This window comes from Miniopterus natalensis, chromosome X (genome assembly GCF_054644295.1).
Source record: "Miniopterus natalensis isolate mMinNat1 chromosome X, mMinNat1.hap1, whole genome shotgun sequence".
NCBI classification, from domain to species: Eukaryota; Metazoa; Chordata; class Mammalia; order Chiroptera; family Miniopteridae; genus Miniopterus; species Miniopterus natalensis.
In genome coordinates, this window is record NC_142103.1 from 40,010,308 (window position 1) to 40,038,084 (window position 27,777).

Sequence of the window (27,777 nt, forward strand, 5' to 3'; positions counted from 1 at the left end):
TACCCCAGATTTTTTTGTTTGTTTCCGTTTTCATGAATTATTTTTTCATCCCTTTACTTTCAGTCTGTGTAGACAGCATAGGTATGGGTCTTGTTATCTATTCGGCTCTATATGTCTTTATTTTCAATTTAATTTAGTGAGGTGACATTGGTTAATAAGATTATATAGGTTTCAAAAATAAAAAGAAGGAAATTCTGACACATGCGACAACATAGAAAAACACTGAAGGCACTATGCTTAGCTAAATAAACCAGACTCAAAAGGAAAAATATAATTCCACTTATATGAAGAACCATAAATTAATACAGACAGACAGTAAAATGGTATTGTCAGGGGTTGTGGGGAGGGGAGAATGGCAGGGTCATTGATTAATGGGCACAGAGTTTCAGTTTTGGAAGATGAAAATTTCTGGAAATGGATAGTGGTGATGATTGCACAATAAAGAAAATGTATTTAATACCACTGAACCATACATTTTAAAGTGGTAAAAATTGTAAATATGATGTTATGTGTATGCACGACAATAAAAACATGCAAAGCAAAAATAATTATATAGGTTTCACGTGTACAGTTCTATGATACATCATCTGTATATTGCATTGTGTGACCACTACCTAAAGTCAAATCTTTTTTCATCACCATATATTTGACCCCCTTTACCCTTTTCTACCCCCAACCTCCTTCCCTCTGGTAACCACCATACTGTTGTCTGTTTCTATGGATTTTTATTTTTTTGTTTTATTCATTGTTCATTTGTTGCTTTCAGTTTTATATCTCACATATGAGTGAAATCATATGGTTCTTAACTTTTTCTGACTTATTTCACTTAGCACGATATTCTCAAAAATCCATTCATGTTGTATCAAATGGCAGTACTTTGTGTTTTCTTATGAATGAGTAGTATTTCATTGTATACATGTACCACATTTTCTTTATCCAATCATCTGTTAAAGGACACTTCAGTTGTTTCCATGTCTTGACCACCATGAATAATGCAATGAACATAGAAGATCAAATATCTATGTAGATAAATATTTTCAAATTTGGGGGTAGATATTCAGAAGAGAGATTGCTGGGATATATGATAACTCTGTCTTTAGTTTTTGAGGAGCCTCCATTCTGTTTTCCATAGTGGCTGTACCAGTTTACATTCCCACCAGCAGTGAATGAGGTTTCCTTTATCTCCACAAATTCTTCAACATATTTTGTTACTTGACTTGTTGATAATAACAATTCTAACAGGTGTGAGGCTGTATTTCATTGTAGTTTTGATTGGCATTTCCCTAACACCTAGTAAAGTTCAGCATTTTTTCATATAAATGTTGGCCATTTGTATGTTTTCTTGGGAGAAGTGTTAGTTCGTATCTCTGCCCATTTTTTAATTGGATTTTTGGTGGAGTTTTTTGCTGAGTTTTATGAGTTCTTTATATATTTTTGTTATTAACCCCTTGTTGGAGCTCTTGTTTACAAATATCTTCTACCATTCCTATGGTTATTTTTTTGTTTTGTTGTGGCTTTCTTTTGTTGTGCAGAAAGAAGCTTTTTAGTTGGATATAGTCCCATTCATTTATTTTTGCCTTTACTTCCCTTGCTTTATTTGGGTCAAATTCATAAAATCCTCTCTAAGACCAAGGTTGCCGGAAGCCGTTCCATCCTTGCTGCTTGACACAGTCCTTCAAGGAGGAGACATTTGCACAGCCAATGCTCCATGGGACTTGGTGTATGGCATATCCCTCTTCCCATGCTTGTTCCCCTTTCTAACACTGTGTCCTTACCTGAGTCACTGCACCAGAAAAGGGCATTGCCCTAGCTGGAAACTTTTTCCTAGCAGGGGAGTCGGATAGAACTAGAAAAGACAATGATTCAGTAAAAGCCCCAAGGAGTACAGGAAAATCATGTGCGGCTTATGAGGAACTCAGACTGTCAGCAGAAAGTTTAGGACTTGTTAGCCCATTACCACAGGAAGTTCCCCACTGAGGAAAAAGCCTGGGTCTGGGCCCCTGCTGATTTGCCTGTGCAGGGCAATCCACAGGGAGTCCACCAGTGAGTTCCCACCAAGGAATGTATTACTAGGGGATGTTTATATTAATAGAAAACTCTGGAAATCCCTACAAAGAAAGAGCAGTCTAGGAAAGAGATTATTTCAATCTACACCTGAACCCTTATCATACACAGGATATTACAATGAGGATGGACTGCTTCGGGGAATGCAAGCAGAGAGACTAAGGCCAGATGCCAGACAGGGAGTCAGTCACCACAGCTAAAAACAATCACAGGCAAGCTACAGAAATCTCACTTAGGACTCGCATAACCTTTACGTAAGAAAAGCTGGCTTAGTTATTCTCCTTTTAGCTATGTGGTAGAGCAATAAAATAGTAACTTCAGAATATAAATAACAAACTAGATATTAACCTGTAGAATAGCTTATAGAAATATAAATAAGAGGTAAGACTAAAAATTAACATACCTAAACAGATGTAAATTCTTTAGCAAAGGTCAGATAAGAAGGTATATTCATTAACTGTGAAAGGTCAAAACAGAAACCAGAACATAGCATGATGTCATGTTGTTTAACCAGCAATAAAATCAAATAGTATAAATACAGTTGTAACAAGGCAATAAAAAAAGAATCTGATTCTCCTGATGCTTTGAACACTGTCTGCGTATTCTTCCGTCATTCTTCGCCGACACCATCCACACCTTTGGGGACCCCTGGGCCACTGGGGCTGGACCCTGGCACAAGGTTACAAGTTTAGTACCTGTGTTTTCTTCTATATCAGTAACCCATGGATTGAGGTCTTCTCTTCTGAGGCTGGGTGCATTTGGACAGGACAAAGATGCCTACCAAAGTCTGCTTTTCCAAGGCCCAGGTCCAGAAGCAGATCAGGCAGACTGAAAGCCCTCTCTCTTAGCAAGTTTAATGCTTATAATGCAGTTTTTTTGGTCTATTATTACTGTATTGTGTATTTGATCTCCAAGACTTATTTATCTACTGGTTGTCAGCATGTATTTTGAAACTATATTTTTCATTTTTCCAACCCCCACCCTCTGGTAACCACCATTCTACTGTCATTTTTGTTTGTTTGTTTGTTTAGATTCCACATATAAGAGACAAATATCCCAAGGAACCCACTAACACTTTCCACAACCTATGAGTAAAATGCCCTGCAGGAACCTCAGACTCTTCTTCCAAACAATCTGTTAGCACCCCTTTTTACAATTAACTGTAGACTGTACTAGCATGTCCCATGAAATCTTTATGCCTTCTACTCTTTTAGGATGGCATTGTATTTAACTGACTATCCTATTTAAGACACCAATTTGCTAGGAGCACAGCTAAGCACATATATAGAGAGAAAGAAAGCTGAGCTCTCAAGTGTCTGAGTGGCTTGCCAAATATGAAAGATTTAAGATTTCAATAATTTATTGTGATAGCACTATATTCAAGATGCTAAAACTGGAAAAAATGGCAATTCCCCAAGTTTTATTTTGCACCATGTAATGAGGCACTACTGGAGAATCAGGTTGTCAGGGCAACCATGGGAATCTGCATTGTTTAGCGAACCTTGAACAAAGGCCCCAACAGTTATATGGACTCTGAAGTTGGAGCAAGGGCTTGGGGGGCAGTCTCAGAGTGCAGAAGTACTGGGTAGTGAGTCAAAGTAAAATAAAGTGTCTTCATGTTTTCCCTACTTATCCTCATAAAGAAGTCACCACAGAGGTACTTGTAGAGGACCTCATGCCCAGGGTCACAGATAAAGAGACCCAAGAATGAAGGTTCTGGGGCTAGAAATGTAATTATACAAAGAACACAACCTGCCTGGGGTGAGTGTGAGTCTTTGACAGCAGCTCCCTTAAGAGACTGTGATGCACTTGTTATGCACCTAATTTGCCATTGGGAGGGCACTTTCTCCATGAGGCCTGCCAGGTAAAGCCAATGGTCTGAATCAAAATATCACACATAGGTCTTTATACTATGTCTTAGTCAACTTGGGATGCTATAACAAAATACCATAAATTGTGTGATTCAAACAATAAACATTTATTCCTCATAGCTCCAAAGGCTAGAAAACAGATGCATCTCAGAAAATGACAGTGGATTATTAAAAGGTTAATCAGGTGGTGACTCCAATTGTAGCTGTTGTACCCGATGTGAATTCATTTCTTGTGAAAATCAACACATGCACTGGTACCTGGTATGCAGCTGGTGAGCTGGCATTTTTTCTCCCTATTTTCTGTTAGTAAAGATTACCCAAAGTGGTTTGTTTTCAGTTGACAAGGCAAGCAATACAACTTCACTGTCTTATCCCAGGTGTACATTAATTCTCCAGGCTTATATTGTAATTTAGTTAACAGAGATCTTTCTTGTCTTCCCTGTCTGTTAATAAGACATCACACTGGGTCATTATACATATATGTATATTTTTGGTAATCCTCACCTGAGGATAATTTTTCCATTGATTTTTTAGAGAGAGTGGAAGGGAGGGAGGAAAGGAGAGGGGGAGAGAGAGAGAGAGAGAGAGAGAGAGAGACATTGATATGAGAGAGCCACATCGATTGGTTGCCTTCAGCATGTGCCCCAACAAGGGCCAGGGATCAAACCTGAAATCCAAGTACAGGCCCTTGACTGGGAATCAAACCTGTGACCCTTTGGTGCCCAGACCGATGCTCTAACCACTCAGCAACACCATTCAGGGCTGGGTCATTATATTGATGACATTATGCTGACTGATCCTAGTGAGCAGGAAGTAGCAACTGCTCTAGACTTACTACTTACACCTTTGCATGTCAGATGGTAAGAAATATATTTTACAAAAATTCAGGCACTTTCTACCTCAGTGAAATTTCTATAAGTCCAGTGCTGTGAAGTATGCCAAGATATCCCTTCTAAGGCGAAAGACAAGTTGTTCCATCTCACCCCTGCTACAACCTACAAAAGGGCACAGTGCCTTTGGATTTTGTAGCATACACATTTCTCCTTTGGGTGTAATACTTCAGCTCCTTCACCATGTGACCCAAAACACTGTTAGTTTTGAGTGAGGCCAAGAACAAAGGAAAGCTCTCCAAAAGGTGCAGTCTGCCATGCAAGCTGCTTGGTCACATGGGCCATGCTATCTAGCTAGCAGATCCAAATGTGCCTGAAGTGATAGTGGTAGACAAAGATGCTGTTTGGACCTTTCACAGTCCCCCAGAGTTAAATTACACTGCAGAGTATATTTTGAAACAAAGCCCTGCCATACTCTGTTGATAATTATGCTCAAATGCTACTGAGAGGTAGCTTTTGGCTTGCTACAAGGCTAAACTGAAAGCTTAAACATGGTTCAACAAGTTACCATGCACCTCAGCTGTCCATCATGAACTGGGTGTGTTTCACTCCCCAAGCCTTAAAGTTGGCATGCACAGCAGCCCTCTGGTATCAAATGGAAGTGGTGTATATGATATCGGGCTTGAGCAGGCCTGAAGGAAATGTGAGTTACATAAAGAATTGGTGCTAATGATCATGGTCCCCAGTCCTGCTATACTACCTCCTCTTTCTCAGCCTGCATCTACTGCATTGTGGGGTTTTTTCCACAACCGAATGACAGAGGAAGGGGCCATACAGGTCTTTTTTACAGATTATTCTGTGTGATATGCAGGCACTACCTGTAAATGGACAGCTGCAACACTACACCTCTTTTCTGGAATATTCCTGAGGGAGTGTGGTAAAGGAAATCCTCCCAATGGGCAGAACTTTTATCTGTGTATCTAGATCATAGTCCTTGGAAGGAGAAATGGACAGATGATTAATTACATACCGATTCATGGACTGTAGTCAACAGATTGGCTGGATGGTCAGGGCCCTGAAATAAAAAATATTGGAAAATTGTTGACAAGAAGATCTGGGTAAGAGGTATGTGGATATACCTCTCTGAATGGGTGAATAGCTTAGATACTTGTGTTCCACATGCATGCTTACCAAAGGGAATTCTTATCAAGTGATAAGAAATCCAGTCCATGTTTTCCCTCATCCACCAAAGTTATTGCTCAATGAACAAAGTGGCCATAGTGGCAGTTATGTAGGTTATATACATGCTCTGCAACATAGACTTGCACTTCCCAACTCAATCTGGCTAGAGACACTGCTGAGAGCCAAATCTGGGAGCAGTATAGACCAACACCAAACCCCCAACATGACACCGTTACCCAGAGTGATCAGCTAGCTACCTAGTGGTAATTTGATTATATTGGATTGCTTCCATCATGAAAGGATTAATATTTGTTCTTTCTGGAATAAACACTTACTCTGGATACAAGTTTGTATTTCTGACATGCAATGCTTTTACCAAAACTACCAACTTTCATCTTACAAAATGTTTTATCCACTGACATGGTGTTCCACACAACATTGCCTCTGATCAAGAACCTTATTTTACGGCAAATATAATGTGGGAATAAAAACATGTCCATGGAATTTACTAACCTACCATGTTCTCCATCATCCTGAAGCAACTGGTTTGATTCTACAGTGCACGACCTTTTAAGATTCAGTTACAATGCCTGCTAGGTGGCAATACCTTGTAGGGTTGGGACAAATTTTTCCAGGGGGCTGCATATGGTCTGAATCAATCTTCAATATGTGTTGCTATTTTTCCCATAGCCATGCTTCAAGCTAGGAATAAGGGAGTGGAAATGGGGATTATATCAGTCACTATTACCCATATTTATGAAATGGCAAAATTTTTTGCTTTCTGTTCCTGGGAACATATGCTCTCCTGTCCTGGAGGTCTTAGTTACAAATGGAGAAATCACTTTACCAGGAGACAACAAATTCCTTTGAACTAGAACTTAAGACTGCTGGCCACTTTGGGCTCCTCATGCCTCTGAATCAACAAGCAAAAAAGTGAGTTACTTTGATGACTGTGCTGATTAATTCTGATTACCAGGGGGGAATTATACTCTTCCACAATGTACATATAATAGACTATGTGTGGATTACTGAGGAAACCTTAAGGTGTTTCTTATTATTACCATGCCCTGTGATTAAAGTCCATGGAAATTTACAATAACCCAATTCAGGCAGGGTGACTAATGACCCAAGCTTTTCAGGAATAAACTTTTGGGTGATCTCTCCAGGTAAACAAAACCATCTGAAGTGCTTATGGAGAACAAAGGGAATACAGAGTGGGTAGTAGAAGAAGGTAGTTTTGTGTGTGTTTTTAATCCTCACCCAAGGATATTTTTTTCCATTGCTTTTCAGAGAGAATGGAAGGGCTAGAGAGAGAAACATTGATGTGAGAAGGACACATCAATTGATTGCCTCCTGCATGTGCCCTGATAAGGACCAGGGTTCGAGCCTGCAACCGAGGTACATGCCCTTGACCCATCAGCACATGAGCTGATGCTGTAACCACTGAGCCAAGCCAGCCAGGGCAAGAAGGTAGTTTTAAGTACCAGCTACAATCATGTTACCAGTTACATAAACAAGGACTGTAATTGTCATGAGTACAGTAAGTCCTCAATTAACATTGTCAACAGTCAACAGCTTCTGCAACTTTTAGCAAAATGACAATTTTACCATAAGCTAATTAACATAAGCAAAAGTTAAGTTCCTACAGCAGCATCTCATCAATGGTATAATGACTTTGAGCAAAACATCACTTGATGAATTGCTGTGGTTCTTCCTAATATGTTATGAATATCTACATATATAGCAAAGGTCTTTGTTTTCTTCCCTTTTTAAGTCCCCTGTCACAAAACATAAAATGTATTGACGTTTTATCACAGCATTTTAAGTATTGTTGACTTTACATCATAATGTTCTAGTTACAGGATATCAGGATATCAAAGAGAAGAGTGACTATTATCAAAGAAACTTACATTATCTTCTGAGATAAAGATTAGTATTCTTTTGATTGTACTCAGGATAGTGTCATCATATTAGGCAGATGTACCATCTTGTTATTGTCTTATTGGGAATTAAGTATGGTTTTAGATGTGCATAGGTGATAAATTGAAAGCAGATCTACTTGTGATGGGTAATTTTATGTGTTAACTTGGCTATGTAATGGTACCAAGATATTTGCCCAAACACTAATCTGGATATTGCTGTGAAGTGTTTTGTGATTGAGGTTAATATTTAAATCAGTTGACTTTGAATAAAGTAGATTATCTTCCATAATATTGTTGAGCATCATCTAATCATTGAACACCATAAGAAATAAGAAAGTGACATTCTCCAAAAAAGTGAATAAACCTTGTTTTTTCTGAGACTTTGTATCCACAACCACATCACTCTGGATTCTGGGTGTCAGAAACAAAAGGATTCTTCCAGAGAAATTCACATACAGTTGGGACCCAGCTACACAAGGCCTTTGCTGCTGGGCCCCAACCTCTTCTCCCCAGGTGGCTGTTTTCTCTCTCGTCTCTCTCCCTCTGTGTGTGTGTGTGTGTGTATCTGTATGTAATTATTACATATAAATATCAAAGATATTTACAATACATAAAAATATATTATAGTTATATATGCAGTTATATGTAATAATATAATAATAATATAATATAATAATATAATATATAAAATATATAATATAATATAATAATATATAATATAATTAATATATAAATTTATTATATCTTTCCCCCAGGGAAACCTGACCAATACAAAAAGTCACAAGTCACTCTGGTAAGATGCTATAAGCCCCTTTGGGAAAGACTGGGGAAAAGAGTACCAATATAAATGGGGGGCACTATGGGAGGTGGTCTTTCCTCTTGATTACCCATCATTTTCTTCATTCAAGTGGTTCTGGGTTGGCAGTTTGGTTCAAATGTGGGAATTTATTAAGTAACAGGGCTTTCTTTTTATGATTCAGTTAGACTTTTTGTCATTTGAGCTAGAGCTCTTCTGCTTGTACACGCACAGTAAGCATTTGGTAGACTTCATATTTATTACACTTCCAGAAACAACATGATCAAATCTCCAATGCTGTCTTTAAGGTGCTGTTCCTCTCTAGAAGCATTCTCAGAGCCATATAATTCACATTGCTGCTTTCATTCTGTTGTCCATTAGGCTAACCATGCCCACCTTGCCTTTGGTGATTAAGTTCTGCCACCTGACCTCTGAAATCCCTGGAGCCAATGATTTCATTACATTTAGGCTTCCCAATTCAGTGCCCATAGTCCTTTCTGTAATTTCTATTATTCAGAAAAGAGTAATCACAGAGCCCTTCAAGGATGCTGGGTCTACCCTTACTTTCATTTTTTCTTTTTCTCACAGTTGTGGTAAGTTATGTCCCCTGAACTCTCCCAGGGTGAGTAAGGAGATTTGAAATGATAACCCACTCTGATATTTTTTTCTTCATAAGCCTATTTTTTAAAAATATATATTTATTGATTTATGAGAGAGGAAAGGAGATGGAGAGAGAGACACAGAAGCATCAATGTATGCCAAGGCTGGAATGTAACATCTAAAATTATCTCCGTACCTTTGCAGATGAGGCAGGAGGATGTGAAAGGTTTGAAAGACCCTTTTAAAATGGCCAGAAAAAAATTACAATGCAATGCTTTCCTTTCATCAGGATGCATCTGATCAGATGTTGTTTCATTCCTTTCCTGATGGAATTTTGTCCTATTTTTTAACTGGTCCTTACACTTGGAAAGGTAAATACAAGAACTACGAATAGAAATTGAATCAAAACTCACAGATATAGGTAAACAGATATATGAATAGCTGGGCCTAGGCAAAATTGTGATGTAAGCAATGCCTAACTTCAGCATATGAGAAAAAACTAAATGTGAGTGTGCCTCACCCAATGCTAGGCACAAAGCAATCTCTTGCTAAAATCACCCTCCCCCCAACTTTTATTCCTCTTCTTTCAGATTATTTTCTACTCACAGATAATTTTGCACCATCATCCAAATATCCCCACGGTAGCTTTATGCTGCATACCCCCATCACTCTCTAACTAGTCCAATTCACTCCCACCAGATGATTTCCTATATTTCTTCTTGGAAAACCTCTCTTCAATAGATTATTTTGTTGGAAAGGATCTGATCAATTAATTCTCACTTAAGGTTTTTTGTTTTATGTTTTTAAAAATATCTTTATTGATTTCAGAGAGAGGAAGGGAGAGGGAGAGAGAGACAGAAACATCAATGATGAGAGAGTCACTGATCAGCTGCCCCCTGCTGAGGATCGAGCCCACAACCCAGGCACGTGACCTGACCGGGAATCAAACCAGGATCTCCTGGATCATAGGTTGATGCTCAACCGCTGAGCCACACCTGCTAGGTAAGCTTATTTTTTAAAATATCATTTTCAATTACAATTTATATTCAGTATTTTATGTTTCAGGTGTACAACATAGCTGTTGGACAATCATATCCTCTACAAAGCAATCCCGCCATTATTTCAAGTATCCCCCTGGTACTCTACAAAGTTATAACAATATTGAGTAGATTTCTTATGTTGTACTTTACATTCCTGCAACTATTTTGGAAATACTAATTTGTACTTCTTAATTCCTTCCTCTTTTTCACCAAGCCCCCCAAACCACCTCCCTTCTACCAACAGCTAAAATCATACTCAACAAGAAAAAACTAAAAGCATTTCCCTTAAGATCAGAAACAAAACAGAGATACCCACTTTTAACACTCTTATTCAGCATAGTATTGGAAGTCTTAGCCACAGCAATCAGACAAGAATAAATAAAAGGAATCCAAATTGGAAAGAAAAAGTTATACTGTCATTATTTGCAGATGACAGAGACTTCTCCTCAAACCTTTGAATCCCTTCTTCTTTAGTGCACCAAAACAGGTTTGCATTACAATTTCTCTTAGTGTAGGTTACATTTTGTCCATGTTTCAATCAAAAATCAAACTGTTAGAGCCCTTTCTAACTTGTGCTACAATATTAAATCTGGAATTTCTGCTTAATGGTCCGATGTTAATGAATTCAAACTTAACCAACTTCATGTTCCTCCTGCCGTTATCCCACAACCTTAACATCAATTCCCACACAGATTTCCTAAACATTCTTTCATCAAATTTGAGAAAAAATATGTAGTTCTTTTAGAGTGCTATGTACCTCCTTAGGGGTAATTTGTTTTACCTTATATTTAGAAGTCTGCAGTGACTAGTCAATTTATAGGTCTAGAGATAAAGAGGGGTAGGGATGGGTCCTGACAAGAATCAACTAACTTGCAAGGTAACTACCTCTGTAGAGTCATCCTAGGATCCTCAGGAAAAGTAGGTTTATGCTTGTCAGACAAGGGGTGGAATGTCTGCCTCTAATGGCAAAGAAGACTCATCAGAATTTAGAGGTCCATTGTCCACATCTTCATCAGAATCTTTCCTTAAGTTCCCATTCAAATTTTCTGAATTCCATTCCTTCCCATTTAATGACCTTACTTTGACAATAGACACAGGGTGAGGATAGGAATTCAATTTGTGTTGTAATTTAGCCACACAAAGGGTGAAATTCTGAGTTTGATCTTTAGCAATGTCAGCTCTGAAGCTACAGGAGATGAGTTTCTTTCAAGAAAGGCCTAAAAAAAATTTGGGTAATTTATGTGTCACTTGAGTTGGGAAATTGAATTCATGAGCTCATCTTTTTCTTTCTCCCTTTCCAGAGCAATTAAGAAGGACCCACTAGCCTGGCCAGCATGGCTCGTCAGTTGAGCACCGCCCTATGATCCAGAGGATTGAGGTTTGAGTTTCAGTCAGGGCACAGGCCCGAGTTTTGGGCTTGATCCCCAGTGGGGGGGCATGCAGGAAGCAGCAGACCAATGATTCATCATTGATGTTTCTATCTCTCTCTTTCCTTTCCTCTCTCTGAAATCAATAAAGATATATTTTTAAAAAGCGGGGACCAACCAATCTCATTCTTCATTAGATAGAACCTTGTTCCTTATACTTATTCAATCAAGAGTATCCAATGGTGATATTTTCTATCTTTATTGTCACATTCATATCATGCATTATTGGTGTTCACTTTACCCCTGGAAATAAGTCATTAGTGTTTTAAAGCTATTTAGATGAGGCTTGTCCAGTGTGAGTCAGTTGGTTGGAGCATTGTTCTGTGCACCTAAGGTCACTGGTTTGATTCTTGTTCACGTCACATACATAAGTTTGGGTTCTATCCTGGGTCGCTGGTGTACCGGGAGCAACTGGTTAGTGTATCTCTCTCACATCAATGTTTCTCTCTCTCTCCCTCCTCCCTCTCTCTTTCTCTCTCACCCTTCCTCAATCTCTGAAAATTTGATGTTTTTAAAAACTAATTAGATGAGAAAACCAATACCAGAAACTCCAGAGCCAATTTAGAAAAGTAATCCTTAATGCTCTGTTCCTCTCGAACCACTCTTGGAACCAGAATCTGTATTAGTCAATGTTCTCCAGAGAAACAGAACCAATAAGTCTATGTATATAAATAGAGATTTATTTCAATGAATTGGCCCATGAAATTTTGGGGATTATAATGCCTGAAATCTGCAGGGAAAGCCCACAGCCTGGAGACCCAGGGAAGAGTTAATGTTGCACCTCAAGTTTGAAGTCTGACTGGAGGCAGAATGTCTCTTTTTTTTTCTTTTTTTTTCTTCCACTAATTGGATGATGCCTACCTACACTGTACAGAGAAATGGTTTTAATTTAACTATACTGATTTCAATATTAATGTCATCTAAAATATACTTTCACAGAGACATCTAGCCAGCTGTTTGACCAAATATTTGAATACAAAGGTCTATTGCAGTTGATACATAAAATTAACCATTATGCACAATATCTCACCAGATCATATTTTGCTTTAGACAATTTGTCATATACTCTAGTTGAACTCTTCTTACCAATGTCTGCTTTCATCTCCCTCAGGTGAGCACATAATAAACTTTCCCCCTCTCTCTCTCTTTAGGTATTGCCTTTCCTTTGATTTTGGTCTAGTGGGTTTCTTTTCAACTTCAACTTCCTGGTTCAACATGTTCATGGAGGGTTTGAAAAAAGTCATGAATTTCAACCTAAGATAGCTCAGATTGGGAGCAATTCTTCTTCTTCTAACTCTCTATCCTGCGATAGAACCCAGATGTCAGCACTATATGTAGAAAATTCACCTATGTTTCTCTGTATACTTCTTGCCTGTTGCTTCCACCTGCAGAGTAACACTCCACAATGTACATCTGCTGCATTTTGCTTTACCACTCTGAAAAAGACTACATTCTGTACCTCTGTATGTGTGAATTTATAGATGTCATCAATAATTGCTTTACATATAAATCCAGCAGTTTGTCCAAACTTTGAAAATAACCTACATAGAAACATGATGTAAAATGGACAGAAGAAAAAGATTAAATAGATCAACTTTTTGTTTCCATTGCTCTTCTTTTTCCAAAACCTTCATTTGTCATTACTATCATAATTATTAGCTCAGCTGGTAGAAACCAATAACAGCATCTAAATATGTATTTGCATATGGAAGGATTATAAACCACCAGCAGTTGGGGAAATCCCAGAACAATGTGTTTCAAAAGTGTAGGTTCATTCCCATGTTATGTGAAGAGTCAGAGATTCTACTTACTCTATCTGTAAGCTATTTAGCCCTCCATAATTCATAGATGTTGGCAAAATGGAAAAGATTTCTGCACCAGAGACAAAGAACTTGATTACTCAAGGCACAATAGGCAGCATGAGCTTCATGATTCTACCAGGTCCTCTCATCACCAAGTTCCATGGGAGAGATGCAGAGCAGTGCAGGTGAATGCTGCACACAGTAGGTTTGTGTCACAGCTGAGAATCCAGGAACACAGGAGACTTCATGATATTATAGGGCAGGCTGCTAGAAAGCTTATCTAGTGTTTATTCCAACATAAGACATTATCTTTACTGTACTGGTCAAGAAATGAACCTGCCCTCAGCCCAGAAGGGAGATTCTACATGCTGCAAGACTTCTTGTTGTACAATCATACATCAAAAGACAGTTTATAACCAAGTCCATTAGACCTGCCATGGTCTGAAATGTTTGTGTGTCCCCAAATTCATGTTTAAAAAATTAACCCCAAGGTGATGGTATTAAGAAGTGGGGTCTTTGGTAGGTGATTATATTATAAAAGCAGTGTCTCATGTATGGGATTAGTGCCCTTACAAAAGAAGCCTGAAATTTCCTTTGCCCATTCCACCATGTGAGGTTACAGTGAGAAGATCTTCTGTGAAGAAGTGGTCTCTGCCCTGGCTATTGTGGCTCAGTTGGGTGGGAGTTGTCCCAAAGGTTGCTGATTCAATTCTCCTTCAGGACACATGCCCAAGTTGCAGGCTCAATTCCCAGTAGGGGTCATGAAGGAGACAGCTGATGGATGTTCCACTCTCACGTCAATGTTTCTCTCTCTCTCTTTCACTCTCCCTTCCTCTCTCTCTCAAAAAAAAAAAAAAAAAAAATCAATAAAAATAGTAAAAGAATGAGGAGGAGGAGGAAGAGGAGGAGGACCTCATGAGACACTGAATTTGCTTACATCTCTCTCTCTTGGACTTACCAGCCTACAGAACTGTGAGAAATGAATTTCTATTGTTTATAAGCTACCCAGTCTGTCAGTCTGTGGTATTTAGTTATAACAGCCTAAACAGACTAAGACAATGCAAGTGCACATGCAAACATTAGACATACTTGAAGAATTGTTTCTTTTATTTCCCCCCTCTTTTTCCCCCATTGATTCCCCTCCACTCTGCATCCAACCCCCACACAGGCCTTCACCACACTATTGTCTGTGTCCATGGGTTATGCATATATGCATATAAGTTCTTTGAATAATCTCTCCCCACCCATTCCCCCACCCCTGCCTTCCTACTGAGATTCATCAGACTGTTCCATGCCTCTATGTCTCTGGATCTATTTTGTTCCTCATTTTATTTTGTTTATTAGATTTCACATATGACTGAGATCATGTAAAAGTGAATCAGGAAGAATCAGAAAACATGAATAGACTAATAACAACTGATGAAATCAAAGCAGTAATTAAAAAAACTCCCAGCAAACAAAAGCCCTGGTCTGGATGGCTTCACAGGGGAACTTTCTAATTCTTTAAGTTGTAGGGTTAGATAGTTTACTAAAAATATTTCTTGCTTTTTGAGGTAGGCCTGTAGTGCTTCCCTCTTAGGGCTGCTTTAGCTGTGTCCCATAGATTTGGGGTTGTTGTGTGTTCATTTTCATTTGTTTCCAGGAAGTTTTTGATTTCTTTCTTGATCTTATTGGTAACCCATTCATTGCTTAACAACATGTTATTTAGCCTCCATGTGTTTGAATGTTTGTGTCTTTACTGTAGTTGTTTTTTAATTTCATGCCCTTGTGACCTGAGATGGTTGATATGATTTCAATCTTCTTAAACTTGTAGAGACTTGTTTTGTGTCTTAACATGTGGTCTATCTTTGAGCATGATCCATGTGCACTTGAGAGGCATGTATATTCTGCAGCTTTTGGGGTGAAATGTTCTTGTAAATATCAATTAAATCTATGTGATCTAGTGTGCCATTTAGAGTCACTGTTTCTGTGTTAACTTTTGTCTGGAAGTTCTATCTAGTGAAGTCAGTGGTGTGTTAAAATCCACGACTATGACTGTATTGCTGTTGATCTCTCCCTTAAAGTCCGTATGGTTATTACTGATAGGTCCTTATTCATTGCCATGGTAATGAAGAGTTGTTTCCTGATGATCCATGGGGATGGATCATGAAATTTCTTTAGTGGGTCACAACTAGCAAGTTCAAACAGTAAAATGGAATACATGAGTGCACAGCAGATAGTATCTTTACATAATGTTTAATGCTACACATTTCTTTCATTAATACAAGTGTGTGTGTGTGTGCGCGTGTGCGCGCGCATGTGTGTGTGACTGGTCATGATGCTTTATGCATTTCTTACCTTGGTTTATGGTCACAGAAGGTTGAAAGCTGTTGTCCTAGAACAGTTTACATAGCAGAAAGCTTCCGTGGGCTAAGAATTCATGAAGAATTAGGTATCTGGGATGAATCTTTTACCTTCCCTTTCCAGTAGATATTTGGAAAATCTTTAAGAATACTCAGTACTTTCATGAATGCCATGAGTTTGAAAATGATTTATTAACTTGATTTATTTGCTCATAGAATTTATGATGGTCTGCTGGAACTGTTCATCTTCAGTATTTACTTTTGGAAAGAAAACTTGATTTACTATCAAAACAAAAATAATTTAACTATTGAAAGCTTCAACTATTACTTAATCCAACTTATAACAACACTGATGCTCATGGTCCTTATTTTATATTACCTTGAGCAAAAGTTAAAATAGAAATTTAGAATCATTATTCTAAAAATAACAAAAAACACATTATACATTAGCATAAATAAACCATTTTAAAAGAAAATTAGCTATATTTAGTGAGGAAATGGACATCTTTTACATTTTTACAAATATCTTTATTTTGGGGCTTAATGTAGACAGTGGGATTCCCACATCTGCTTCTTCCTGCAAACTATTGTAAATATTATTTGGATTGATTGAAGTATGTGAAGAAAATCTGGCCTCACTCAAACATGTAGTTAGAAAAGGGAGGATCATGCAGACTGCCTGTAAGGTCCCAAGAGCCTGAGAATCCTGAGACCTCATTTTGACAAGAGTTGGGTTAGATATTTCTTTCTCATGCCACCCTCCAACCTTCCATGAAACCACTATCTTAATCTTATGAAAGGGATATTATAAAACTTTTCCCTGTTTATTCTGTCTTCTGCATCTTTATTAATACTCCTTTCATTCAGACCCTGAACATCTCTCATGTGAAGTCTCAGAGTACCTTCCCATCTGGTTTCTCTATATAACCAGGCTCTTGCATTTTAATTTCTGATCATGTCACTACCCTGTTCAAATAATTTAATTGTTCTTTCTCACTTGCCTTTAGCATGGTGTATCAAACTATCCACTGTTAGGCCTCTACCTACCTTTCCAATAAATTGTGGTGTAGTCATACTGAATGTGAATAAAAAGCCTCAATATACTTTCTCATTCTTTGTGCCTTTGTGTGTGTCTCTTCCATCCGTAATGCTCTTTCTGCCCCTTATCCACTTAATGGAATCTTACAAATTCTTCAAAATTTGACTCAGGTATAATTATCTTATACAACTGTCCTTTCCCATCTTCATGCCAGAATTGTGTGGCTATTGTTATCTCTAGCTGAATAGAATAGGAAAGACATGTATTAACACCTCACAAAACACTTACCAAAAAAGGCATGCTCAAGTAATATTTGATATTCCTACTACAGTGTGGAAATCCCTGCCTTTTTGGACCCCTTACTATAAGCATTGAATATTTGTGAAACTTCATTCACACAGTTATCTTCCATAAATTTAGGAGGAGGAAGGGAAATATTAATGTAATATAATATTTTATAAATGTTGTCTTGATCTAGTATTTTTTTTCAGCTGAAAGCTTTCTTTTATTTTTAAAATTTTGTGGGTTTTCTTTTTTCTTTTTTTAACAGGAGAAAATTGAAGTTTAAAAAGATGCAAATGGGGAATTCACACAGACATGCTAATTCCATGAAAATTCCAAACACAACAAGGAAACATTGGGTATAAAAGATATTTTTGGACAAAAGTGAAAGGAGGAAATGGGGTATTAGATTTTAGAAGTGAGAATGGGTGATTTATAGTTTGCATTCAACAATTTTCTGTATTAGTCCCAGAAACTCTCAGTTCTACTTCAGTAAGTTTGCTAAGTTCCACCCCAACCACCTCCCTCATCAGGCTCCACACTCCAGAGCTAGTTACCAGAGAACTAGGGACAACGCTTATTCCCAGGAATCAGAGAAATGGTCCCCTTTAGCAAATCCACAGGAAAAATGAGGAACCTAGCTAATCCTACTCTCACTGGCCATAATTAAGCTGCCCCTTGATACTCTGTTCCTGATTCAACTCTCAGTGTGGCAGCCTTGTCTATTTTGTAACTATAAGCAACAAAGTGTTCTGCCTTTCACCTATCCAAGATTAGTTTGTTTTACCTCACCATCAAAAGAATCTTCAAATTTTATGAAAATATAATGTATTCCACAGTGTCAATTCACAGAACAATCTTGTTGAAGGACTCCCAAACAGAACTGAGTAACATGTTCACAGAGTTATTAAAAAAAAAAAAAGAAGAAGAAGAAGATGCTTCCTATAGTAAGTGAATAAAAATAACTGATATTTTAAGTGCAAAAACCATATTCTTTTCAAGTGCTCTCTAAGAAATTTTGGAAATAATTTAAACAATAATTACACTAATCACTTGATGAATCCAAAGGCACACCTTATTCCTGCCTTTCATACAATTTATAACAAGACTAAAGAGCTCAAATTCTCTTATTTGCAAAGCTATAAAGTATTTGAGCTACATCTATAAATATAAATGGATTTGAGCACTGCCAGTAAAGTGAATAAAAATATTTTTATGTAAAAAATATCAGTTAAAGAAGAGGTATGCTTGTAACTAAGTTAAAATGCATTAAATCTTGGCACTTTCATTAACATAGACCCTCACCATTTTTTTTTTAACTAATAATAACTGAATAAGCCATGCAATGAAATCCACAGTCTATCCAGCTGTGCTCAATTTCAACCAGCTTATAAATCATTCTTGATGATTGTAAATGCAGATTACTGGCCCCTTCTAGAGGTAGGACTCAGAAATCTGCATTTTTATCCAGCCTTCAATTTGATTTTCTTGTACTTTGAAGTTTATGTGTCTTCCTAAAAAAATATTGGGGTGGTGATACTTTGTGTGTTGTCCTTGTCAATGCACCCTTTCGTGAATTCCCAAATCAATTTAAATCACAGATTCTCACAGTCCCTGCCTTCTCCTCCAGCAATCCTAGAGATATCGGATGTATAGAATTGCCCAGTCAAACTATCTTGCAGGCTGCTCAGCACAAGGTTATTGGGAAAGAATATGTATAATGAGAAATAATTAAGACAACTTCCATTATTGAATATATATTTAATGGCACAGGTTAGGTAATTTTCATACATCTTCTTATTTTTAAAACTCTAGGAAGTGTTATAGATAATATCCTTACTTAGTACTTGAGGAAACTAAGGCCCAAAAGGGTTAACTAACTTGTTTAGTGTCACACAACTACTTACTGGAGGAGTCTGGGTTAGAACACAGGTTTGGCTTCAAGCACCCATGCTTTTGACACATTGCCTTTGATCATAAAATATCAAATCAGTCATTACTGGGAAAAAGAAAGATAAAAGAAAAAATATTCCCATGTTTCCAAAATCCTCACTTGCTTGCACAATAGCTAAAGTACCACTTAATCTTGTAGGAGTCTCCCACTGTCTTCATTCCACATTCTCTCTGCTTTTTCAGTCTCAGCTCAGTCCTGGTAAGTCCCATGATAAATTCTTCCAGCTCTGGTTCATCATCAGCTATGTTAATGATGCCCTGAATTACACTAAAATGAAACATGCATATATCTGATCTTAAGCTCTAATTTTATAATACAGTAACCACTGTTCTTACATGGTTATTTCAATGCAATCGATTTACTTAATATTTTAATTTAAAGTTAATTGAAATTGAACAAAATAAAAATTCCAGTTGCCTGGTCACATCAATAGCTTCATTGACCAGTCGCTACTCTATTGAATAGTTAGACATAGAAAAATCTTATTTGGCAGCACTACCTGAATGTACAGTTAAAAGAAAATTTTATATTTGAGGGGTTAGGACCTTTGGTTCAGAAACAAAATTTTCTATATATTTATAGGATTATTTTGATAAATATTTTAAAAATCATAAGCCACTGATGTTTTTATATTTTCCCTTATAATTATCTCTTTCCACCCCTTAAAAGGAGTAGATTATAAAGTATTTTTAAAGGTACTGTTGCTAGTAATCTGCTTATTACACTGATTAGACATTCCTGAATGTACAAGTTCTAAAGTGAAAATTGGATTTTTTTCATTTCTTACAAGTATTTCCATGAAATTAATTTTTACCTGTATAACAAAATAGATCCAAGAAGTTAAGACTGTTGAGGTGCAGTTCTGCACATCTTGTGTCAACATGTGTCTTGGGCTATTGGTTTCAAGGATGTTTGCATAGCAAACACTCTTGGAAGACAGAGCTCCCTCCAAGGCAGGGGACAGATTTGTTTTCTGAATGGGTTGAAGATAGTATCTCACTTTGGGAAAAAGTTGATTAAGTTTGCTAGAATTCTCCTTTCAAAGCCCGGAAGGTTACAAAGCTTGTGTTCTTTCAGTTGTGACACAAACCCACTGTGTGTGCAGCACCCACTGGTCTGCTCCCCATCTCCCCTTTGGGTCTTGGGGGCCAGAGGAACTGGTGTCAGTGAAGCTCATACTGCCTGCTGGGCCCTGACTAGAGTTGTGTCTCTAACCCAGGATCTGCATCATTCAGCAGCTTCCATGAAACTGACTGGGTAACATGTAAGCTTGAAAGCTTGGTGAGATCTCAGACACCACAGAGCTCTTGAGAAAATAAGACAAATTAGAGCCAGTAGATGTGGATGCAAAAAGGGATTCTATGGAAAATAACCTCACAGGGTGATCTGATCATAAATTCCTAACTGGGCAGGTCAAGGTGGGTTTTCACACCCCAGGCATATAACCTTTTTAGAAAAAGATTTATGTTTACATTAAGCAAGCCCTATTCATTGTTCTTGTGCGTCTAGGTTAATGCACCTTTGAAATATGGGTCCCCACCCTCAAGAGTGCAAAGAATCTTGGTAACTATCCTGTAATCCACTCTCCGCATTGCTTTCTCCCATCTTCATGTAATCTTCCTTATGTTCCCTCATTAATTTAAAATACATAAAAGAATGAAAGCTGCCGACTGTCATGAGAAACATTTATTTCTGTCTGTTGAGATCTTGCTTCCAGGTGTATTCTCTGTTTGGTTCAATTAAGTTTTTTTGTGAAAATTCTCTACAGGTTGAATGTTCTTATGTCAACATAAGTATGTCCTGAGAAGAAGGGTACAACCCAGGGTGTAGGAGAGGCAGAGTGGTAAAAAAGGTGGGGAATGAAGGTGCAGGAGGTGCTGAAGTCTGTGAACAAAACACACATTTTATTTTGCAACAACTCCTAATCCACTTAATTACTGTCCAGTTAAATTTAGAGCTGAAAATAGATGATATGGGCTAATACTGATCTTGGTCAAAAACAAAATAAAACACCCGAAGACACAAGTTCCTCAGAATAAAATGGATGCCTAATTAGCTTTTTGGGTTTTTTTTTGGTTTTGTTTTTTTTTAAATATATCTTTATTGATTTCAGAGAGAGGAAAGGAGAGGGAGAGAGAGAGAGATAGAAACATCAATGATGAGAGACTCACTGATTGAGCCTGCAACTGGGGCATGTGCCCTGACCGGAAATCGAACCCCGATTGCATGGATCCTAGGTAGACGCTCAACCACTGAGCCACGCCCGGCTGGGCATAGCTTTGTAATCTTCATCCAGTTTTTCCTCAGCATTATCAGTTCTATAGAACCTTCATTAAAAATTATCTCACTGATTGGCAGAACTGCTCTCCTCATCCTAAAGATGAACCCAATTGTTTTTCCTTTCCTAATCTTAAATTAGTAAAGAAAGCTTTTATTAAGGTAGATATTAAAACTTGTCTGTCTCACTCTCATCCATCCCCTCAGCCTTGCCCTACTCCCACACCTCCTTCCACCCCCTCTACACACACCCTGATGTGGAAGGCCTACAACACGTGCCCAGAAAAATGAGGAAACCTTACTTCATAAATAGCAGTCAAAAGACAACCAGTTCAACTAACTGTTTTATTAAAGTGATGGTATTATAATTTATTTTTAAATTACATGGCATACTTCTTCGTCCATTTTTGAGCCATGATATTATACTTTGGCCTGTCATTTTTGTACATCTTCCACATTTCTGGAACTAGGATATCTTGTGGTCTGGGCTCACATAACATGGCGCTGATCGACAGCAATATTTTTGAAAGTGTGTGTGCAGGAGACCACTGGGAATTAAGGATGGGCAGGCTGACACGGCCTTTACGATTTACGTTCGGATGGTAAATTCGGGTTTTGAATAGAATCTTGGGAGGTTTGAAAGGGTACTCCCTCGGGAATTGGATACTAAGGAAGAAGGCTCCTCCGTGGTAGGGGCTGTCCTTTGGCCCCAGCATAAGTCCCTGCCATTTGAACATATCTTCACCCACTGGCCCTGCAGAGCAAAAGTCTAGGGGGTCTCGGGAAAGGTCGAGGAGCTCCTTCTGGAGGCGCTTTAGGGCCAGGAACTGCACCATGAGGCCGATCTTACTTGTGAGGCTTCCTGATAGGTAAAAGGTTGGGAGAGACATGGTTAGGGGGAGCAGAAACCCACCAGGTCTGTGGATAAGCGGGTAAAGCCGGGCTCTGGGGTGGAGGGAGTGACAGTGAACAAGGATGACGGTGGAGAGGAGGGTTGAGGAAGGAAAGATGGGAACCCAGAGGGACTGATAGAATACTGAGAACCTGTGTACTGCACAACTGCTGGCTCCACCACCTCCGGGCTGTCCTGACTTGGACTCTGGTGCTCAGATGCCACGCCTCCCGTGGATACCACCTCCGGGTGACAAGGCCGCTTCTGCTCAGGGCCGCCTGGTCCTGCCGCTGCTCTCTAAAGTAAACATTGGGTTGCCCGGCAACAGTAGGAAATTCATTCTGTGACGTCATGGGGGGCATGCTGATGAAGTTATCAGGTGAATGTGATGGCATGTGAACAGGGTCAAGAGATGATCTGAATGGAGGATGGTGGAGGGTAGGAGGGACCAATTCACCCACCCTAGGATGGTCTAGAAGACACCTTTCACCAAGACTTTGATACATAAATTTATGTCTTGAAGAGCTCTGTGATTACTCTTCTATGTAAGCCAGACTTTTTAGCGGGAATTATGGTCACTGAATTGGAAAATATAAATACATTTGGTGTAGTTGGATCCCAGGATTGCAGGGGCAGAGATGCTTCTGCACTCAACCACCAAAGACATGGTGGAAGTGGTTACCATAATATCATTACCCTAATGAAAGCAGAATAAAAGCAGCAATCAAAGTAATCTGACTCACACAGACCTATGCCCTTGGCTAGTTGATCATGGTGTCCCTACAAGTGAAATAGATACTAAACCTAATAAGTTTTTACTTGATCTGTATAAACAAAAAAGTTCTAGAGGAAGTGAATAAAAGTCTAACTTGAATTATAAAAACAGAGTTATGGAGCCTCAATCACTTCCCAGAATTAAGCCAATTTATAGACCCAGAATGAATGGAAGGGACTTTGTGATAAAGGACTACTGACTAAAATTTAGACCATTAATCTTTCTCCCAGCCTTCCCCCAAGGGACCTGCAGTTTTTTACCTGGATAACAGAGCACTGGAGAAAAAAGAAAGAATCAGAGCTTTCAGAGACTCCTGAACACTGGCTCTGCACTAACACTAATTCCAGGAGACTGGGTCCTCACTGTGGTTCACCAGTCAGAGAAGGAGCTCATGGAGGTCAGGGAATCAATGGAGTTTTTACCTCAGGCTTGCCTCACAGTGGTCCTAGTGAGTCAAAAATATGTCCTGCGGTTATTGTTCCTGTTCCAAAGTGAATTATTGGAATTGATGTCCTCAGTAGAAGGCATAATCTCTGCATTGGTGTCCTGACCTCTGGAGTGAAATCTATTATGCTGGGAACTGCCAAATGGAAGCCATTAGATGATACTGTCAGAAATTTGTTGCCATTTTTGTTGTCTCTTTTTTAAGTATGATGTCAGTGTGTTCATAGCACACGTTTCAATCTGATAATGGTAATGAGAAGATCAAGCAGGCTCTGTGTAACATAGTTCAATAGTGTTTACCTATTTGCCTTCACCTGACTGCTTTATATCAGGGGTGGGGAACCTTTTTTCTGCCAAGAGCCATTTGGTTATTTATAACATCCTTCAAGAGCCATACAAACTTATCAACTTAAAAATTAACTATGAAAAAGCTCCGAGATTTATTGAAGTTTGGGTCTTGCATGCTGTTACCTTGGAAGGGCTAGACCAAATGATTTTGGGGCTGTATACAACCCATGGTCTTGACTTTCCTCACCCCTGCTTTACATAATGGCACATATAGATATGATGGGATAAATATCATGGATTGTACTTTTATTATGAGGAAGAATGGAAATATTGTAGAAATCTAGTTATAAAATTCTAACATGTGTGAGAAAAAGTCATACTTAAAAAATTGAGGAAAATTCTGGAATAAAGAACATGTGATTTCACAGTTCCCTCACTGTCCCTTGGCCTTTCTTCTGAAAATATAAGTATAGAGTTCCTGTTTTCTGATCCATATGTAAAAAGCTTGTAAGTCTCCACCATGCTCTAACAATAAGTAAAAGGCTGAACAGACTTAAAATTCAACAACTCTTATTAGATTTATAAGAGAGGAAAGGACACAGGAACAAACTGCTGTCCCCAAGATTGTGGAGATAGGCAAATAAAGTAGATACTCTGTACTGGAGCAGAGACACCCCCAGAATCTGCCCCAAGAACCAGTGCCAGGGAAGAAGAAACTACAGCATAACTGACAAATTGCTAGAGGCTCAGTGAGGACAGTTGTGAGAGTAAAACACTCCAAGGGGATCCAGCCATAAAGGATGCCCCACAGTATTTCTAGGAGCTTGACCAGGTTCTTGCAGTAAATACTGAAAAATATCTCCTCCTATTTCTGGTCTGGGGAGAGGAAAATGCCATTTCAAAACTGCCAGAGCACTCTGTTTTGCTTAGCAAGGCCTCCCCTCAAGGGAAATCAGTTAACCAGATCCTGACCTGCTGGGGTATTACCAGAGCTCAACTGACCTAGGAAAAAGGAAAAACCCAACCCCAGCTGGATCTAACCTACCAAATGGGAGAGGGCAGATACCCAACTCCAATGCACCCTAGCCATCTTGTCCCACCTAACAGGACTAAAAAACTGAGAAAAACTAGTGAATTTCACAATCTGGAGGCATAGGTGCACTGAAAGACTGAGTCCAACTCATTGGATTATGGAACACTTCTCTCCCCCAACATTAACACCATATTGCTAAAGGCTTATTTATGTCAGTTCCTTTTACCTGGTATGTCATATCTGCTATCAAAGAAAAATTGCAAGGCATACCAAAGGGCACAAAACAATTTGTATAGGCAGAGAAACCATGAGAACCAGACATGGCAGAGATACTAGAATTATCAGCCTTGGAGTTTACAACAACTGTGATTAGTATCCTAAGGGTTCTAATGCAAGAGTACGCAACTTGCAGAAAAAGATGGGAAATGTATGCAGAGAAAAGTAAATCTTAAGAAAGTACCTAAAAGACATGCAGGAGATTAAAATCACTATAACAGAAATGAAAAATATCTTTTTGTTGTTTGTTTGTTTTTTTAGTAAAGAGTACATGGTTGAACAATGAATCTCCAAGCTACAAAATTTGACAGTAAAATTAAATCCTTGAAAATCAAAAAGAAAGATTACAAGAATTAAAATTAACAAAAATTATCTAAGAACTGTGGGAGAAATATGAACTGTGTAACACATGTGCAATGGGAGTACCAGGAGGAGGAGGGGGAGGAAGGGGAGAAAGAGCAAATGAAAGAGAACAAATACTTGAAACAAACTGAGAATTTCCTCAAATTAGTGTCAGGTACAAAACCACAGATCCAGAAAACTCAGAGAACATCAAGCAGGAGAATTGCCAAAAGCTGCACCTAAGCATATCATTTTTAAACTGAAAGAAATCAAAGTTTTGTGTGTTTTTTTAAGTCCTTGAAAAGAATCAATGATAAAAACATCTTTACCTATCAAAGGGAAAAAAATAATTGCAACTGACTTCTCAGTATTCATGAAAGGAAGAAGAGAGTGGGGTGAAATATTTGAAGCATTGAGAGAAAAAAATCCTTAACTTAAAATTTTGTACAACACAAAAATATTCTTCAAAATTTAAGGGAAGGATTCCAAGATGGCTGTGCATTAAATGGAAGCTACACTGACACTTTCCCAGGACCAAACTGGAATTACAACTAAAATATAGAAAAAAAATCCTGAATAATCAACTGAATACTAGCTCGAGAGCATCCTCAAAATCAGGACATAAAGTGGAGACTGCATAGAGACTGGTAGGAATTGCAGAGGTGTGAGAGGGCTGTCCAGGATCCCACAGTCTGCAGCTGAATGTCCAGAGGGATACCTCAGCTATAGCACGGTTCCCACTTGAACTCTGGGGTCTAAACCCCTAGCTGGGCTTCCCCATTCATAGCACCAGAACTGAGAAAGGTGCCCACATAATACCTGGCTGTGAAAAGCAACTGGTTTTCTGTCTGTCAGGGAGAGGTTTCTGGAAATGCATGCACCCTCTTAAAGGGTGAACACACAAAATTTCATGTGGAGCCACTCACTTTGGGCTCCAGCTGAGGGACATCAATGTGGGCTAGAGCTGTGTGAGGAGAATCTAGGGTTGCTGGCTCTGGGAATAGAGCTCAGTGGGCAGCCATCTGGATTCCTGTGCTGAGTCATTCCCCCATACTGCAGAGGACATCTTTCTCAGGCAGACCTTTACTATCCATAGAGCTTTTGCCTAATGGGGAAGCCTCTTACCCCTTAACCCCTTACCCTGTGGGAAAACCTCTTACCCCACCCTGTGGAGTTTAAGCCTTACTGTGGACTATAGCTGAGGCTCTCTAAGAGACTAAGAATAACAATCAGCCTGCAGGCAGATGTGGATCTCTGGATGCTTTGAATCCTTGTCTAACCTGCTTCTGGAACTGGGGCTAAGAAAAACAGAACTTGGTGTGCATCTTGGTCCTTGCCAAATGCATCCAGATGCAGCAGAGGGAGCCACAAGCTTTGGATCATTGATAGGTCCAAACAGGGTACTCAGGGCCAGTCACAAACTGTGTCTGACATTGGCCTGCACCAGGGACTCTCCAAAAAGATTGGGAGTCCTAGCAGATCTACTTAATACATAGAAACATACGCAAGCAGGCAGCCAAACTGGGTAGACAAAAAAACAAACCCCAAATGAAAGAACAAAAGAATTATCCAGAAGAGATAAATGAAATGGAGATAAGTAATCTATCAGATACAGAGTTCAGAATACTGATTGTAAGGATATTCAGCAGCATGAGAAAGATATTGAAACAAGGAAGGAAATTAAGAATGACATAGCAGAAATAAAGAACACATTGGAAGGAATAAACAGCAGAGTAGTGGAAGCTGAGGATCGGATCAGCAGATTGGAAGACAAGGTAGGAAAAAAGCACTCAATCAGAGATATGAAAAGCAAAAACAATTAAAAACAGTAGGACTGTTTAAGGGAGTTGTGGGACAATATTAAAAGTAATAATATTTGCATCACAGGAGTACCAGGAGGTGAATAAAGTGACCAAGGGATAGGGAACCTGTTTGAAGAAATAATGGCAGAAAACTTTCCTAACCTGGTGAAGGAAAAAGTCACACAAGTTTAGGAGGCACAGAGAGTTCCAAGCAAGAAGAACCCAAAGAGGAAATTTATTAGTCTTGCCATACAAGTGTTATAGAACAGAAGTGTTATAATTTCCATCCAACCTTAGCAGAGCCAAACACTAGACATTGAGAATTGCAGTGGAAAAATGTTGGCTCTTTTATTATGAATGGTGCCATCCAACAAAACAGGAAACTCAAAAGCCTGAACTCCTCAGTGATGTGTAGGTTACAGGTTATATAGGGCAAAACCACAAGCCATCATGGTTGTGCTGGGAACTCACTGGTCGAAGATGATTTGGGGATAATG

At 38.7% G+C, this 27,777-nt stretch overlaps 1 protein-coding gene across 1 annotated transcript; it reads right to left on the bottom strand.

The window, feature by feature from the left end:
- Window positions 1-21,808: 21,808 nt before the first annotated feature.
- Window positions 21,809-22,264, bottom strand: LOC107531636 (ubiquitin-conjugating enzyme E2 D2B-like). The gene has a single exon (XM_016205750.2). The coding sequence runs from the start codon at window positions 22,262-22,264 to the stop codon at window positions 21,809-21,811; it is 456 nt and encodes a 151-aa protein (XP_016061236.2).
- Between the last annotated feature and the right edge of the window lie 5,513 nt (window positions 22,265-27,777).